At 42.0% G+C, this 17896-nt stretch overlaps 1 protein-coding gene across 1 annotated transcript in view; it reads left to right on the forward strand.

Moving 5' to 3' along the window:
* The window catches only part of EXOG (exo/endonuclease G), a 33996-nt gene that overhangs the window by 13610 nt on the left and 2490 nt on the right, over positions 1-17896 (forward strand). Inside the window, exon 5 of the mRNA XM_081343679.1 lies at positions 2053-2167. Within this exon, the coding sequence (XP_081199805.1) occupies positions 2053-2167 (115 nt within the window). The remainder of the gene's footprint in view (positions 1-2052; positions 2168-17896) is intronic.

Consider the following 17896-nt stretch of genomic DNA (forward strand, 5'->3'; position numbering starts at 1 on the left):
TAGATCAGGGGTCTCCAAACGTGGTCCTTTTATGACTCGTGGACTTCAACTCCCAGAATTCCTCAGCCAGGCACGTTGGCTGAGGAATTCTGGGAGTTGAAGTCCACGAGTCATAAAAGGGCCAAGTTTGAAGAGCCCTGAATTAGATCCACGCTAATTCTGAGAGACAGAATTAGCTTGTTTTGAGCAAGGGAAGCAGTATGAAGAACGTCTGTGGAGGTTCTCGGTCGTCCAGGTCATGGTTGTTCCCAAGGTGCTCTCTTTCAAAAGGCAGCTGGACTTTCTTGTTTTGCTAGAAGATGCCTGGCTTCTCATCCAAGAAGCTTTTTACAAAGCGCCCGAAGGCAGGACCAGAAGCAACGAATGGAAACTAACCAAGGAGAGAAGCAATGTAGATCTAAGGAGAAACTTCCTGACGGTTAGAACAATTAACCAGTGGAACAACCTGCCTCCAGAAGCGGTGAATGCTCCAACAGTGGAAGTTTTTAAGAAGAGACTGGACAGCCATTTGCCTGAAATGGTATAAGGTTTCCTGCCTGAGCAGGGGGTTGGACTAGATGACCTCCAAGGTCCCTTCCAACTACTTCTTCTTCTTCTTCTTCTTCTTCTTCTTCTTCTTCTTCTTCTTCTTCTTCTTCTTCTTCTTCTTCTTCTTCTTCTTCTTCTTCTTCTTCTTCTTCTTCTTCTTCTTCTTCTTCTTCTTCCTTCTTATTGTTATTGTTATTGTTATTATTAGAAGCAAAATTTCTTCTAGCAAAACAAGAAGGTCCAGCTGCTTTTTGAAAGAGAGCACCTTTGGGACAGACATTACGTTAATAATTTTTCAGGGGTAATGTTTCATTACCCAAAGTAGGTAATATCACCATCACTAGCACTGGTTACGTTACCTAGTTTGAGTCATGAGGCTTCTGCAAGAAAACAACCAAGGAGAATATTTGTAGCTCAGGTCTGGTAATCATTTTTGTTAATTTGATAGCTACTGATGAACAGTTAGTCCTCTGTTTGCCGCCTATAAAGAGATGTTGTTACCTCTATTCCCTCAGCAAGATGCAGGCCAAGCATCCATCGATCCATCCATCCATTCATGGTATTTCTTATCAGACCATCTCCGTCCCTCGTTTCCTCCCTATCAGCCAAATGCAAATTCAATAGCAATAGCACTTGGATTTATATACCACTTCATAGTGCTTTACAGCCTTCTCTAAGCGCTTTACAGAGTCAGCATATTGCCCCCCCTCCCCCCAACAATCTGGGTCCTCATTTTACTGACCTCAGAAGGATGGAAGGTTGAGTCAACCTTGAGCCCCATCAGGACTGAATTGCTGGCAGTGGGGCAGTATCTTCAGAACTGCTTCCTCAGGCAGAAATCTGATATTTTTTTTGTATCAGAGCAAAGCACACCCCAACATTTCCCCCCCCTCTTTCCTGGTGAGGAAGTTGCAGTTTTAAAGTTGCACTTCTAGAAGTGTTTAAAAATCACTAAAAATGGTTTTCTTTTCTTTTCTTTTTAATCCCATTTATATCCCGCCCTTCTCCGAAGACTCAGGGCGGCTTACAATCTAAGAAGCACAAATCAAATGTGCTTAGCAATAGCCTTCATTCTATGTATATGCCTGCTTATTAGGGCTTTCGCCCCCCACCCCCAAGCAGCATTTTTACAAAGTCAGCTTATTGCCCCCAACAATCTCACAATGTACAATTCACCTTGAAATAATGATAAAAGTAGAAAAATAGAAGTAAATAGAGTTATTATCTTGGGGAATTCATTGTCTGTTCTGTGAAACAAAACCTAGTTAGTGCAGTTCCAGCCTAATACAAATAATGGTGTTTTACAATACAACAGGGGTGTCCAACTTTCGCAATTTTGAGACCTGTGGACTTCAACTCCCAGAATTCCCCAGCCAGCATGGCTAGCTAGGGAATTCTGGGATTCAAAGTCCACAGTTCTCAAAGTTGCCGAGGTTGGACACCACTACTATACAGGGTGAGCTGAGATACTTTATTAAAGGAACCAGCCTATCGGTTTACCTGGTATTTCTGACATATTTACAGAGTGGAGATGTATTGTCGGGACCTGACTGAAAGATTTGAAGATGTCTGGATTGTTTCAGGACCCTTGACGTTACCTCAATTGGATGAAGATGGAAAGAAAAAAGTTATCTACCAGGTTAGAATGCATTCCGGACTCTTTATTTCACTTTCTTTGTGTGGACTTGTAATGAATGCAGTCTTGAGTTCTCGCATCAGTTTCAGAAATAGAAGTGCCTGGTCAGTTGAAGAGTACTTTGCTGTGTTGTCTTTAACTATAGTGTGCATATATATATATGCACACTACACAGGAAATAAAGATTTGACTCATATTGACTCATTTGACTCATATCTCCCCTTGCTTCTCAGCTAACAAAGCGAGAGAGAGCCTGTGGCCTTGAGGTGAAAACAACTGCCTAATGTGCAATCAGCCCAGGTTCGAATCTCAGAAGGGTATGGCTGACTGATGAAAACTAATAAGTTTGAAATGCATATCAGTCTCCCTTAATTCTTTGTTAGCAATTTAAAAATTTACACAAATATGAGCTGTCACCGGTGTGACTACTGCCTGTCGATGGGCTTCAGGTTAGGCTGACACAGGAAATAAAGATTTGTCCCATGTTTGGGGCCTAGCAAGGTAATTCTAAAAAACAGTTAACAAGCATTTGACTCATATATATATATATATATATATATATATATATATATATATATATATATATATATATATATATATGTGTGTGTGTGTGTGTGTGTGTGTGTGTGTGTGTGTGTGTGTGTATGTGTATGTATATGTATATGTATATTTATTTATTTATTTATTTGATTTGTATACCGCCCTTCTCCCTAAGGACTCAGGACGGTGAACAGTGAATATAAATAACAGAATGCACAAATAGTTATCTTAAAACAATAATTAAAACAGAACCCGTCAGACCAGATTATTGCTTAAACAGATATGTTTTAAGGTCGCGTCGGAAGGAGCGAAGGTCGGGAGCCATCCGGAGCTCAACCGGTAAACAGTTCCATAGGTCAGGCGCTCTCACAGAGAACGCCCTCCCTCTGGGAGCCACCAGACGGCATTCTCCGAATGGCGGCACCCTTAGGAGGTCCTCTCTGTGGGAGCGCACTGGACGGAGGGACGTTGACGCTGGCAGCAGGTGATTCCTAAGGTACTCCGGACCCATGCCATGTAGGGCTTTGAAAACCATTACCAGCACCTTGAATCTTATCCGGAGGACAACTGGGAGCCAATGCAGTTCACGGAGTAGGGGTGTAACATGGGAGTATCGGGAGACTCCCAACACAACTCTCGCGGCTGCATTCTGTACCAGTTGGAGCCTCCGAGTGGTCCTCAAGGGCAGCCCCATGTAAAGAGCATTGCAGTAGTCTAAACGAGAGGTCACGAGTGCATGAGTGACCGTACGTAGGGCATCTCGGTCTAGATAGGGCCGTAATTGGCGAACCAGGCGAACCTGGGCAAAGGCTCCCCTAGTCACAGCTGTTATGTGGTCTTCCAAGGAAAGCTGTGAATCTAAGAGGACTCCCAAGTTGCGGGCCCTATCTGTGGGGGGTATATATATGTATATATATGTATGTGTGTGTATATATATATGGGACTATATGCAATAAATACTAATGACACCCCTGCTTAAATTACTGAAGTAAAACTAAGTGGCAATAAGTGACAATATGTGATAGTTACTAAGTCTCTGTCATATATGTGTGTGTGTGTGTGTGTGTGTGTGTGTGTGTATGGAATTATATATATATATATATATATATATATATATATATATATATATATATATATATATATATATATATATATATATGTATGTATGTATATATATATGTATGTATATATATATGTATATATATATATATATATATATATATATATGTATATATATATATATATATATATATATATATATATATATATATATATATATATATATATATATATATATATATGGAATTCTAGTCCCGCCGTAAGCATATATATATGGAATTCTAGTCCCGCCGTAAGCATAAAAATCCGCTGGATGACTTTGGGCCAATCAACAGGAGATGGTGAATTCTAGTCCCACCTATAGCATGAAAACCAGCTATGTGACTTTGAGCCAATCACCAAGAGATGATGAATTCTTGTCCTGCATTAGGCATGGACACCAACTGGGTGGCTTTGGATCACTCATTTTCACTCTCTTTCATTCCAAGCCTACTTTGCAGGATTGTTGTGAGGAAAATAGGATAAGTGTGAATGAGAAATGCTCGCCACCTTGAGCTATTTGTAAAAATAATAAAAGCAGGATATAAATAAATACACAAATATTCTCAAAAGTTCCAGTTATACCCAGCGGACACAACATTTTTTCTGTCTTTTGGCTAATGTTTGCTTCAGCTGAATTTGGTTTATCCCAAACCAGTTGTCTAGAGAAAAGCCTAATGCTGGGAAAGATGGAGGGCAATAGAAGAAGGGGATGACAGAATGAGGTGGCTGGACGGAGTCACTGAAGCAGGAGGCGTGAGCTTAAATGGACTCCAGAAGATGGTAGAGGACAGGAAGGCCTGGAGGAACGTTGTCCATGGGGTCGCGATGGGTCGGACACGACTTTGCAACTAACAACAACAACACGTTGTCTGTTGCACATGTTGAGTGATGACCACACTTTGAATTTGAGGACACACTTGCAGAATATAAATATACTCTTATGTGTGGAAATGTAAAATAATGCCCATAGGAAAAATTCATGTCACTGCAAGGCAAAACACAGCGTTTCATTTCTTTACAGAGTAAAAAATGCTGTTCACCAGAGATCCCCTGTTCAGTAAATTTTGTCCTATGGCAAAACGTTTGCTTCTAAATAAGCTTTTTTTTCCAATAATTTTTCTTCCTCTGCTTCACTCAGATCAAACTCAGATTAAATGCATAATTTTGAGCTTCATCGCAGCACTTGCTGGGATTTGAGCTTTTCTTCATATTTATTTTACATTTCAACAAAATCATCTTGTTTAAGGGATTTTCATGTGTTTTACTGAATTGCGACAAATTGTCAAAAAATCTCAAAATGGATTAAGGGATAAAAAAAGTATATTTAGTGAATGAAATACAGTTCTGTTTTAATAAATGACATCATTTTAGGCTGTAAGCCATAAACTCTTTAAGTATCATAGAATAATTTCTCTCTCTCTCTCTCTCTCTCTCTCTCTCTCTCTCTCTCTCTCTCTCTCTCTCTCTCGTACACATGCACACACACACACACACATTCAGTTACTTCCCACACCTCCTCTCCATCCCTCCATCTTTGATTTTATGAAGGATTTCTGTAGGGAATTGGAGCGGTGTCGGTCCCAGCCCTGACTTTCTATGTTTCTACGATAGGTGTCCAGGTGATACTGTGATCAAGTGAATTGGAAATGCTTCAGAGTTGGGCATTTCCCCACAAACTGATTGGCCAGTTACAGAGATACTTTTATAATTTGTTGACTGGCTCATTATTTATACACAGCAGCAGTGCTCATAGGAGCACACCTCTTTCATTCAATAAGTGCCGAAATTACGATTCCTTGAGAGTTTTTTGTCGGCTGCAAAATGCACCATCAGTTTGGCTCTGCCCTTCCGTTGTCCTCCCTGGCAATACACTCAAATCTCTGAAGCCTTTCCTCAGCTGCTTTCTCAAAAACAATGTTTTTTCCCCCCAGTCAATCAGGGTAACGTTGTGATAGATTCAGCTGCCGTCTCAAAGGGCCTTTTTTCTTTTTTTCTCCTTCAAAAGGCAACTGGGCTGTTTTTTTCCAAGAGGAGGAGGAGGAGGAGGAGGAGGAGGAGGAGGAGGAGGAGGAGGAGGAGGAGGAGGAGGTGGTGGTCATCCAAGAAGCTTCATCAGTTCTGATGGGAGAACTTCCTTCCCTCACCATCAGAACTGATGAAGCTTCTTGGATGAGAAGCAAAATGTCTTCTTCTTCTTCTTCCACAAAGAAAAAACAGTGCAGTTGCCTTTTGAAGTTTAAAAAGAAAAAAAAAAGCATCTTTCAGCCAAGACCTGACTGGGAATCTCCACAGTCATTCACCAGCAAATGTCTTGATTAAGTTAACGGATCACTATGGAAAAGTTCCAGTTTCAAATGCATGCTTGACCATGGAAACTGGCTGAGGACTTTGGGCCAAATGCTCTCTCTTAGTCCAACCTCAGTTCTACAGTTATTGTTGGTAGAGAAATTGAAAAAGGGAGTGCAGCGTAGACGGTTGTGCATTCCTGCATTATGATTGGGGTTATAAATCTGGCAGACAAAACAGTGAGCATAAAAGAAAACTTTATAACTGACTGGCAATCAATATATATATATATATATATATATATATATATATATATATATATATATATATATATATATATATATATATATATATATATATATATATATATATATATTTGATTTGTATACCGCCCTTCTCCCCAAGGACTCAGGGCGGTGAACAGTGACATAAATATCAAAATGCACAAATACAGAAATTGAAAACAAATTAAACCCTAATGCCCAAATGTAGAAGATAAGTTAAAACAGTAATTAAAACAAAACCCGTCAGACCAGACCGGATTGCTCAAATAGATAGGTTTTTAGATCGCATCGGAAGGAGCGAAGGTCGGGAGCCATCCGGAGCTCAACCGGTAAACGGTTCCATAGGTCAGGCGCGCTATATAATTGCACTGAGTCAGTGAACTTTAGAGTTATAATTTCTTTTCAGATGATATTGCTGTTGGAAAGCAAATACATATCAGGGCTGCTTCTACAGTTTAAGACAAAAAGCGCAATTGCGCACATCTTTTCCAAGAGTAACATCAGTATTTTAAAACGGGACACACAAAGCAATAAGGCTGGATGTAAGAGTTTAATGCATTCTAAGCATATGTTAATGTTTTCTCATAATTTTTTTTAAGAATAATGACCTTTTAAGTAATGAAGAAAGTGAACAAAGATTTGTTGCTGTTTTATAAATGGCTGTGAAAAATATTTATTACCCTTTTCTGAAGAACTGTGTTTTAATTGGTTTGGTATAGCTTCCATGTTTTCGTAATTTCTGACAGTGTGTGAAACGGGGTTCAAAGCTCTAGAAATCAAGATTTCACCTACTGTTGACCCAAAACACATTAAAGAAAGAATACTTTACTTAATATTGACTTAAAACACTGAAAAAACTCTTTTAATAGTGGATTTTCAGGTAGAGAAGCTGGATAGGCTTCTCCTACCAGACAAAATCAATAAAATATCCTAACCCTACTTATTCTAGTGATTGAGAGGATTCTACTCAGCTCTGCTATTAATTCCCTTTCTCGAAAGGACTCTTTTAAGGTAGCTAAAGGATGCCAGGCTGTCAGAACACTTGCGATGACATTATCTGTAGAAATATATTTCGTGATAAGTGTCATCGCTCAAATATCAATTCAGGTAAAGTATACTAGGACTTTGGAGCCAAAAGAAGACTTAAACCTAATGTAAAGCAAGAGTACTGTGATTCTTAATTTGTATCAGAAGACTGTTGCAACTAAATGGATGTCTGGAATTAATCAATACCTTTCCTCTTCTTTGGTTTTAAATTTGTGGCTAAATTAATTTCATTCAGGACATATCAGAAATGTTTGCAGTTCAGTTTGACAGTAGAATCCATTGCCTTTGGCTGGAATTAAATCAATAAATGTCTGTGCCATATATAATTAATTGGTAGTAATATTATGATATAACTAAATGTTTTAGTGGCCCGTAGCATCAGTAGTTCTTAAAATGGATTACAGTAGTTCCTTTGTAAGCAAACTCGGTTGATATTGCCATCGTATCTTACTTTCGACTCTCCCTGGCTTGATTTATCATCTTTATAGACATTATTGGTACCTCAGCTTATGACTCCAATTGCCTATTTTTGTTGCTAAGCAAGGCAGTTGTTAAGTGAGTTGTGGCCTATTTTACAACCTTTTTTTTGCCATGGCTGTTAAGTGAATCTCTGTCATTTTTACTGTAAGAGATTTATATTGTCATTAAGCGAATCTGGCATCCCCTATTGACTCTGCTTGTCAGACATCATCTGGGGAGATCAGCAGTGGTGATTCACAGGACTCCTGGGTGCTGCAACCATCATTAATACATTCCAGTTGCCAAGCACCTGAACTTTGATCACATGGGGATGTTGTAGTGGTCATAAATTTCATCATTTGTTTTTTTTTTCCCCCCAGTACCATTATAACTTCAAACGGTTATTAAACCGTTGTAAGTCGAGGACTATCTGTAGCATGACTTGGTGAGGCCTCAGTTATAGTTGAGTAACACTGTTTAAGAATAAGGCAGAGTATATTTGTTTGTTTATTCTTGATCTTCACACCAAGAAGCAGTTTTGGAAACAAAAAGATCAGTGGGTTACAAAGAGAATATTTGTGGATTCTCTTTGAATTTCGTTGACATTGCCTTTAATACAGAGACAACTGCAGAGCTTAGTCAGGTGTTCCGACTGTCAGGTCTTGATGGAATTTTATTTCTGTTGAGCTGCAGAAGTCTTAAGTAATTGTCATGCCCAAGGCATAAGTCAGGGTGACAAAAGCCCAGGGATTACCACTAATTTTGTTAACTCTGGCGGCCTTGTATTAGAGTCTGTAAGATCGTGATAAATTCATATTTCACACTCTATCTCTTCCTTGCAATACAGCAAGCAACTTCTGATTTCAGGTGTCGACTACTATTAATTTCTTCAGTACATTCTTTGGTGCAACAGGAAAAATGGTGAGGGGTCCTTGGTGCTCTCTGAGCTTGGTTGTTTTGTTGCAGACATTTCATGACCCAAACTAGGATATTTCTTATTTAGTTAGGGCTGCCGTAGCTGGCCTGCAAATTGCAAACAGCCACTTCTTGTTGTTAGTTGCGAAGTCGTGTCCGACCCATCGCGACCCTATGGACAACGTTCCTCCAGGCCTTCTTGTCCTCTACCATCTTCTGGAGTCCTTTTAAGCTCACGCCTACTGCTTCAGTGACTCCATCCAGCCACCTCCTTCTCTGTCGTCCCCTTCTTCTCTTGCCCTCAACCTTTCCCAGCATTAGGCTCTTCTCCAGTGAGTCCTTCCTTCTCATTAGGTGGCCAAAGTATTTGAGTTTCAACTTCAGGATCTGGACTTCTAAAGAGCAGTCAGGGTTGATCTCCTCTAGGACTGACCGGTTTGATCGCCTTGCAGTCCAAGGGACTCGCAGGAGTCTTCTCCAGCACCATAGTTAAACAGCCACTAGATGGCAGCAAAACAGGTACTCAAAATTCTTCTGTTGTTAGTTGCAAAGTCCTGTCCTGCCCATCGCGACCCCATGGACAACGTTCCTCCAGGCCTTCCTGTCCTCTACTATCTTCTAACCCTCTGCTTATAGTAGTTCGGGCAGTGAAAGGCCTGCAAACTCAGAGAGCACCACGGACCCCCCTCATTTCAGCCCCGAGATACAAATATTCCCCTTTATAGAAAAAAGAGTTATATGGCATTGTGCACATGGATTCTGAAGTGCTGAAAACACTACTGCACTGTTACATTTCAGGCTGCTCATGGTGAATAAATGGTGAATAAAAATTCCATTTGGTTTTCCTTCCTTTTCGAAAACAAATCTTGCCTTCTTATAATAAATTAAATTAAAAGTTTAATAATGTATATATTATTTTCTACACTAGAAAAAAAATGACAGTATTCCCCACCAACCCTTTGAATTTTTACACCACAATAAATAATCATATAACTTGTTTTTTTTACTGATCAAATACTTTGAGAGTTGACTAGTAACAGTTTTAAAATGCTAAAAAATAAGTATTATTGCAACATTTGTTTGGTAAATTAGAATGTTAATTTAACTGATAGAATGCAAATTATGTAGTCCTCCCTCCCTCTCTCTCCCCATATTACACTTTCTGTTAGTATGCTTAGCGATGAAAATTTTGGTCCCAATGACTGTCATTATACTCAAGGGCTACCAGTAACAGAAAAATACATGCACCAAAGGCGATAAATATACATCTACTTGTACACACAAAAAAAGCTTCCTCAAATATCCCATTAGGATATTGTAAGTTTTTGAATGAATTTCTTTCATTAAGCTGACTTTAAGAACAAGGTTTGATAAGTATACCATCGTTTGTCTCTTGTATTTGATCAGGTCTAGATTCCAAGACACCCTAAGAAAAGTAATAAGTAATAAATGGTTGGAAAAGATCCTATAATACAGACATGTCAAACACAAGGCCCGGGGGCCGGATGCGGCCCGCGAAGTGGTTTCATGTGGCCCGCGAAGCCATCCTGGAAACAGGGAGGGAATGGCCCCCACTGCCTTGGCCCTGGCCCAGAGACCCTCCTTCTGCCAGAGACCCTCAGATCTGTCCCACTCCTGCCCAGGCCCCCATAGGCACCCTTGATGCGAACGAGGTAGAGCTGGCCATGCCCACCCAGTAGGCCATACGCACTCTAGCCATGCCCACCCAGTAGGCCATGCCCACCCTGGCCACACCCACCCGGCCCCTTGAGGGCAACCACAATGCTGATGTGGCCCTCAATGAAATTGAGTGTGACACCCCTGCTATAATAGAAAGATGTTGAGCTTTCTGGCAAGTGGAGCGTAGGGGTTAAATCAGAGCTAGGAAGGGTAAGAATGCAGATTGAATGTTCAAGATTTTTAACTCTGCTGATCACTGATCTTCAGATTACAGATAGTCCTTGACATATGACAAATGTGATTGATCACATGATCCTGGGACATGGCAACCATCATAAATGTGAACCGGCTGCCAGATATCTGAATTTTGATCACATGACCACGGGGATGCTGCAATGATCTTAAGTGTGAAAAACGGTCCTAAGTCACTTTTTTTTAGTGCCGTTCAAGCAGTCACTAAACAAATAGTTGTAAGTCGAGGACTTCTTGTACCTGTTCACTCATACAATCCTGTTTTTACTTTCAAATAAAGAAAAAAACATCAGTAATGTTCAAAATGGTTTTTATTTTCAGGTCCGCTTCATCCAAACTTTTTAACAGCGTATTTTCATTTTAAAACAGACATTCATTAAGAGGACATCTGCCACACAGAGTGTGGGATTGTCAGTTTCTTTTTATTTACTTATTTCCAATATCATTCACTTTAGAATGAGATGCCTATCTAGAATTATAGATCTCCTAGCATGCCAGCTCAGTCAGAGTCCTTCGCTTTTGCAGCATTGTTCCACCATAAAAGGAGATGTAAAATGTTTTTTAAAAAAAACGCCTTTCCTTACAATAAAAAGGATGTTTCATTATACCTTAAAATTGCATTTAACATTTAGAAAAAAGCAAAGTTTTGTTATTATATAAGACATTTGCATTAATTGTTAAACAAGAGGGAGAAAGAGATTGAAAGAGTGATGATTAATCTACTGGAGATTATTTCGTTTGTCATCAGTCATAAGCTAAATTGTAACGATGGTAGAAAGAAAACTGGGACATATAAATTCCACTGCAGTAAATGGGGCAGGCTTGAAAGCAAGCAATGTTCTTCTGATTCCATTTGGATTATATTAACAGCTTATACCAAAGTACAGTACTGATTAATATCGCAGAATTGAAGAAGCTCTCCGAGAGTTGTTCTTTGCATTGTGTGGCATGTAAAGTTTGCACTCTAATTACAGCTATGGAGCATGAATATGCCAGGCATGTCTTTACTGAAATTATTCTTCAAACAGAAATGTGCTATTGCCAAAATATTATACATCCCAATAATCAAATAATAATCCTCATTAAGTACAGGTAGTCCTTGACTTCTGACCATTTGTTTACTGATTGTTTGAAGTTACAACAACACTGAAAAAAGTACATAGAATATAGAATAACAGAGTTGGAGGGGACCTTGGAGGTCTTCTAGTCCAACCCTCTGCTCAAGCAGGAGACCCTATACCATTTCAGATAAAAGGCCGTCCACTCTCTTCTTAAAAGTCTCCAACAATGGGGCACCCACAACTTCTGGAGGCAAATCTTTCCACTGATTAATTGTTCTAACCTTCTTGTCCTGCCTTCGGGAGCTTTGGAGAATAGCTTGACCCCCTTGCCTTTGTAGGACCTCCTCAAATACTGAAACACTGCTATCATTTCTCCCCTCGTCCTTCTTTCCATTAGACTAGGTAAAGGTAAAGGTTCCCCTGCACATGTGTGTTAGTCGTTTCCAACTCTAGGGGCCGGTGCTCATCTCAGTTTCAAAGCCGAAGAGCCAGCACTTGTCCGAGGACGTCTCCGTGGTCATGTGGCCGGCATGACTGGACGCCAAAGGCGCACGGAACGCTGTTACCTTCCCACCGTAGTGGTCCCTATTTTTCTACTTGCGTTTTTACGTGCTTTCGAACTGCTAGGTTGGCAGAAGCTGGGACGAGTAACAGGCACTCACTCTGTTACGCGGCACTCGGGATTCGACCCGCCAAACTGCCGACCTTCTGATCGACAAGCTCAGCGTCCTAACCCACTGAGCCACCGCATCCCTTCCATTAAACTAGACATACCCAATTCCAGCAACTGTTCTTCATATTTTAGCCTCCAGCCCCCTGATCATTCTTGTTGCTCTTCTCTGCACTCTTTACAGAATCTCAACCTTTTTTCATATTGTGATCAGAACTGGATGCAGCACTCCAAATGTGGCCTTACTAAGGCTTTATAAAGTGGTACTACAACTTGATTTTGTTAAGGCAGCCTAGCACTGTGTTGGCTTTTTGGGCTGCTTTTGCTCACTGCTGGCTCATATTTAAGTGATTGTCCACTAGGACTCCGAGATCCCTCTCACAGTTACTGGCATTAAGCCAAGTTTCACTTAGTCTGTTGGTTTTTCTGGCCTGAGTGTAAATGTCCTTGCACTTATGACCATTGCAGCATCCCCACGGTCTTTTGGCCATAATTCGGGCACTTGGCATCTGACATGTATTTAGGACAGTTGCAGTGTCCTGGGGTCAAGTGATTACCATTTGCAACCCTCCCAGCCAGCTACCTAGAAGGGAAGTCAATGGGAGAAACCCGACTCACATAATGACTGCATGATTCACTTAACAGGCGCAGTGATTTTACTTAACAACGATGGCCAAAGAAGGTCGTAAAAATCAGGCACAAACCACTTGGTAAAATGGAGCAAAATGTACCGTACTTAACCACTGTCTCCCTTACGGTCGTAGGTTGAGAGCTGCCTGTATGTTTGCCTTCCTGTTTCAGGACTGGATTTTTTTCCCTAAGGCTTTCATACCTTGGCATGTTCTCAGCTGCTCTGCAGAGAGGGTTGGATTCACACTGTTTTACTTTGTATGGGAGCAGCACATTAAAGTCATCTCTTGTCTTCTGGTTAAGCAGAACAGTTCACGCAGACTTCCTTTTAACACAACATACACAAAAGACGAAATATCAAGGGGAGCTGAGCCAGGTGATATTAAAGAGAGAATGTGTTTGTTTCACTGAAGGTTTTTTGAACATATTGCAGTCCTAAACTCCATTTCCCTCCCCTTATCTGCTGCCCGCCAATATCCTTTCTTCTGTTATTACTCATTTTATAATTCTGATGCGAGCCCTGTGGGGGCTTATTATAACCTAATATTCCTGGTTATCTCTGTTTAGAAGATAGGAATAAAAACAGTCTTATGTCTCCCAATAGGCAACAGCAACAGTAAAACATCTTGAATAAGATCCAAATGTGAGGTTCAGATATGCCAAACATGGGGGGAAAGTGAGCACAAGCAACATAAGTTCAGATGAATTAGAATTCCAAAATAATAACACACCCACACAACATAATTCTAGGTTGATACATATTAATTTCAGTTAAATAGGGAGATTGAGGCTTGACTACAAGAATGACATTCAGAAGAGGAGAAACTTGAATATATAAGTGTACTGCAGCATAAGATGTCAAGCAATTGCACCATAAAAATTCTATATTTTGTTTAATATATACTGGCTTTTAACCACAGCAAGTTGCTATTAAGCTGGGAAGAAATGGTGGTTCCGTAGCTTATATGTTTCACTGCTACTGCTATTAATAATGAGTTCTTTATCATTTCTTATGTGTGGATACAATAGGTGTTCACAAATCAGACAAAAACAGAAGATAGTTGGAAGGGACCTTGGAGGTCTTCTAGTCCAACCCCCTGCTCAGGCAGGAGACCCTATGCCATTTCAGACAAATGTCTGTCCAGTCTCTTCTTGAAAAGCTCCAGTGTTGGAGCACCCAGCACTTCTGGAGGCAGGTCGTTCCACTCCAAGGCCCTAATCATCTTCGTTACTTTCCTCTGGATCCTTTCCAAAGTCTCACATCTTTTTTTGTATTGTGGCAACCAAAACTGGATGCAAGATTCCAAGGCTGGTCTTACCAAGGCATTATATATTTTTTTATTGCTTTTATATAAACATATATTTAAACAAAAAAAATACATATAAAAAACAAGACATGACATAAACAATACAATCAACAACAAAAATACAAAAAGAATACTTAACTTCCATTATTCCTAATCTTTCTAATCATTTTTGGGTGACTTCCTCGAATCCCCCCTATCTGCGTTTCTTCGTTAATCCTCATTAGCAATTTCTATCTTAACAAGGCATTATTCAAGGTGCTGGTTACGACCTATAAAGCCCTAAATGGCATGGGTCCGGGTTACTTGCGGGAGCATCTGCTGCCGGCATGAACTTCCCTTTGTCCAGTGCGCTCCCACAGAGAGGGCCTCCTTAGGGTGCCGTCGGTCAAAGAGTGTCGACTGGCGGCCCCCAGGGGGAAGGGCGTTCTCTGTGGGTGCGCCAGACCTTTGGAACCGTTTACCGGTGGAGCTCCGGACGGCTCCCGACCTTCGCTCCTTCCGACGTGACCTAAAAACATATTTATTTGAACAAGCCAGCCTGGTCTGATGGGTTTAGAGGTATTTTACCATTTTGTATTAATCTATTTAATTGGGCTACTGTATTTAATATTTCTTTTTTTATATATATTGTATTTTATTGTATTGCCCTGTACACCGCCCTGAGTCCTTCGGGAGAAGGGCGGTATAAAAATTAAATAATTATTATTATTATTATTATTATTATTATTATTATTATTATTATTATTATTATTATTATTATTATTATTATTATTATTATTATTATTATTATTATTATTATGCGGTATTAACACTTCAGGTGATTTTGATTCTATCCCTTTGTTAATGCAGCCTAGCCCTGTGTTGGCTTTATCTTCTAATATTTTCTGTTCTCTCGATAGAAGGGCATAGCTGTTTGTCCTAAATGACAATGAGAGAACTGTTGGGTTTAAATAAAGGAGACAGACAGATCCTTCAGCTATGAAGGTTTGCTAAAACATCCTCTGGGTGGCGCTAAACCATCACACAAAGCTTCAGGATTTCCTCATGGTATATTTCAGGATGAGGATAATCCTTCTAAATCTATACAGACATAGTTTATTAACATGCTGATTCCCCCCACCCCCCTTCCCGGCTTCCTTGAGCTGAGCAATCATGTGGAACAATGCACATTACTTCTCTGAAGAATGCCTTATAATCATAAAAGGTCTGTTAAGAGTACAGTTCACATGGCGAAAATAAGATTTTAGTTGCTATGTTTGTCAGGAGGTTAATAGTTAGATTCTATTTCTACGCAAGATGCTGCCATCACCCGTAAATCACAAAGGAATATTATTGCTTAGAATTGAAAAGCAGTGATTCCATAGGCACCATTCCTTCATTCCAGATGTTCTAGGGCAGGGGTAGGGAACTATGGCCCGTTTATGACTCGTGGACATCAACTCCCAGAATTCCTCAGCCAGCCATGCTGGCTCAGATATCATGCAGATATGCTTTTTGCTTCAGATCTCTGTTCTGAATGTCCCATTTTCCAAACTCTCTTGTAATAAAGAACAAAGCGGGGAAAGCTTATATCTCTACAGAACTCAGTGGGTTTAGCCTTTAAAAAGATAAAATGCACAGATGTTACTTTGAGAATTTCAGTGGGACCACCAAGCTTTCTTTACTAATGTTCTCCACACACACACAGACACCCCCCCAAAGGAAAAAGGATAATGAATTTAAGAATTTTCCACATACCAGCCAGCACACACTAGTGAGTCCCAGCAACACTTTTAAACAGTGGTTTTATTTACTGAAATTTGAATTAATTGTCAAACATATTGTAATGTCCTGTCTCTCTTTTGTGTGGCTTTTGATAACATGTTTGGGGTAATTATCAGTTACATATATTTGCCTATATTTGTTACATAGGTGTTTATCTATAGGGGTGTATGACATTTGTTTATTTATTAGGTGTTTTTAATCCCATTTTTATTACTCTATAAGTACCGTATATACTTGAGTATAAGCCGACTCGAGTATAAGCCGAGACCCCCAATTTCACCCCCAAAAACTGGAAAAAGTTGTTGACTCGAGTATAAGCCGATCCGCCGTTCTGCAAGCCTCTGCCGCCAGCAGAGGCTCGATCCGCCATTTTGCAAGCCTGAATACACAGGAATACCCTGTGTGGCCACGGCTCTCGGGGAAGCCCTGGCTGTCAGCTTCCTCGCTCCACGCTGCCATTCGGGGCCCGCGCGTTCCCCGGGCAAATCGCGGCGCCCAGCAGGCGAGGAAACACGCCCGCTCCAGTCGCCCCCCCTTCCCTCAGGAGACACGAAGCAAGTGACCGCCCGGAGCTTACCGAGGACTTGCTTCGGTGCTTCCAGGATCGCGCGCACCTCTCCCAAGCCGCCGCCGTCCGGAGACCTGCCGAAGTTTGGGGAGGTTTGGGGAGGTGCGCGCGCACCTCCCCAAACCTCCCCAAACGTCGGCAGGTCTCCGGACCTCTGCGCCCTGCCTGCCTGCTTCTTTCCGCAGCGGAAAGAAGCAGGCAGGCAGGGCGCGGAGGAACGGAGACCCGGCGACGTTTGGGGAGGTTTGGGCGCCTCCCCAAACGTCGCCGGGTCTCCGTTCCTCCGCGCCCTGCCTGCCTGCTTCTTTCCGCTGCGGAAAGAAGCAGGCAGGCAGGGCGCGGAGGAACGGAGACCTGCCGACGTTTGGGGAGGTTTGGGCGCCTCCCCAAACCTCCCCAAACGTCGCCGGGTCTCCGTTCCTCCGCGCCCTGCCTGCCTGCTTCTTTCCACAGCGGAAAGAAGCAGGCAGGCAGGGCGCGGAGGAACGGAGACCTGCCGACGTTTGGGGAGGTTTGGGTGCCTCCCCAAACCTCCCCAAACGTCGCCGGGTCTCCGTTCCTCCGTGCCCTGCCTGCCTGCTTCTTTCCACAGCGGAAAGAAGCAGGCAGGCAGGGCGCGGAGGAACGGACACCTGCCGACGTTTGGGGAGGTTTGGGCGCCTCCCCAAACCTCCCCAAACGTCGCCGGGTCTCCGTTCCTCTGCGCCCTGCCTGCCTGCTTCTTTCCACAGCGGAAAGAAGCAGGCAGGCAGGGCGCGGAGGAACGGACACCTGCCGACGTTTGGGGAGGTTTGGGCGCCTCCCCAAACCTCCCCAAACGTCGCCGGGTCTCCGTTCCTCCGCGCCCTGCCTGCCTGCTTCTTTCCGCTGTGGAAAGAAGCAGGCAGGCAGGGCGCGGAGGTCCGGAGACCTGCCGACGTTTGGGGAGGTTTGGGGAGGTGCGCGCGCACCTCCCCAAACCTCCCCAAACTTCGGCAGGTCTCCGGACGGCGGTGGCTTGGGAGAGGTGCGCGCGATCCCGGAAGCACCAAAGCCTCGGCCGCGCACAAGTCCTCGGTAAGTTTTTTTTTGTTGACTGGAGTATAAGCCGAAGTGGAATTTTTCAGCCCAAAAAGTGGGCTGAAAAATTCGGCTTATACTCAAGTATATACGGTAACTCAAGGAAGCA

The sequence above is a fragment of the Vipera berus genome (assembly GCF_964194415.1).
Source record: "Vipera berus genome assembly, chromosome: Z".
NCBI classification, from domain to species: Eukaryota; Metazoa; Chordata; class Lepidosauria; order Squamata; family Viperidae; genus Vipera; species Vipera berus.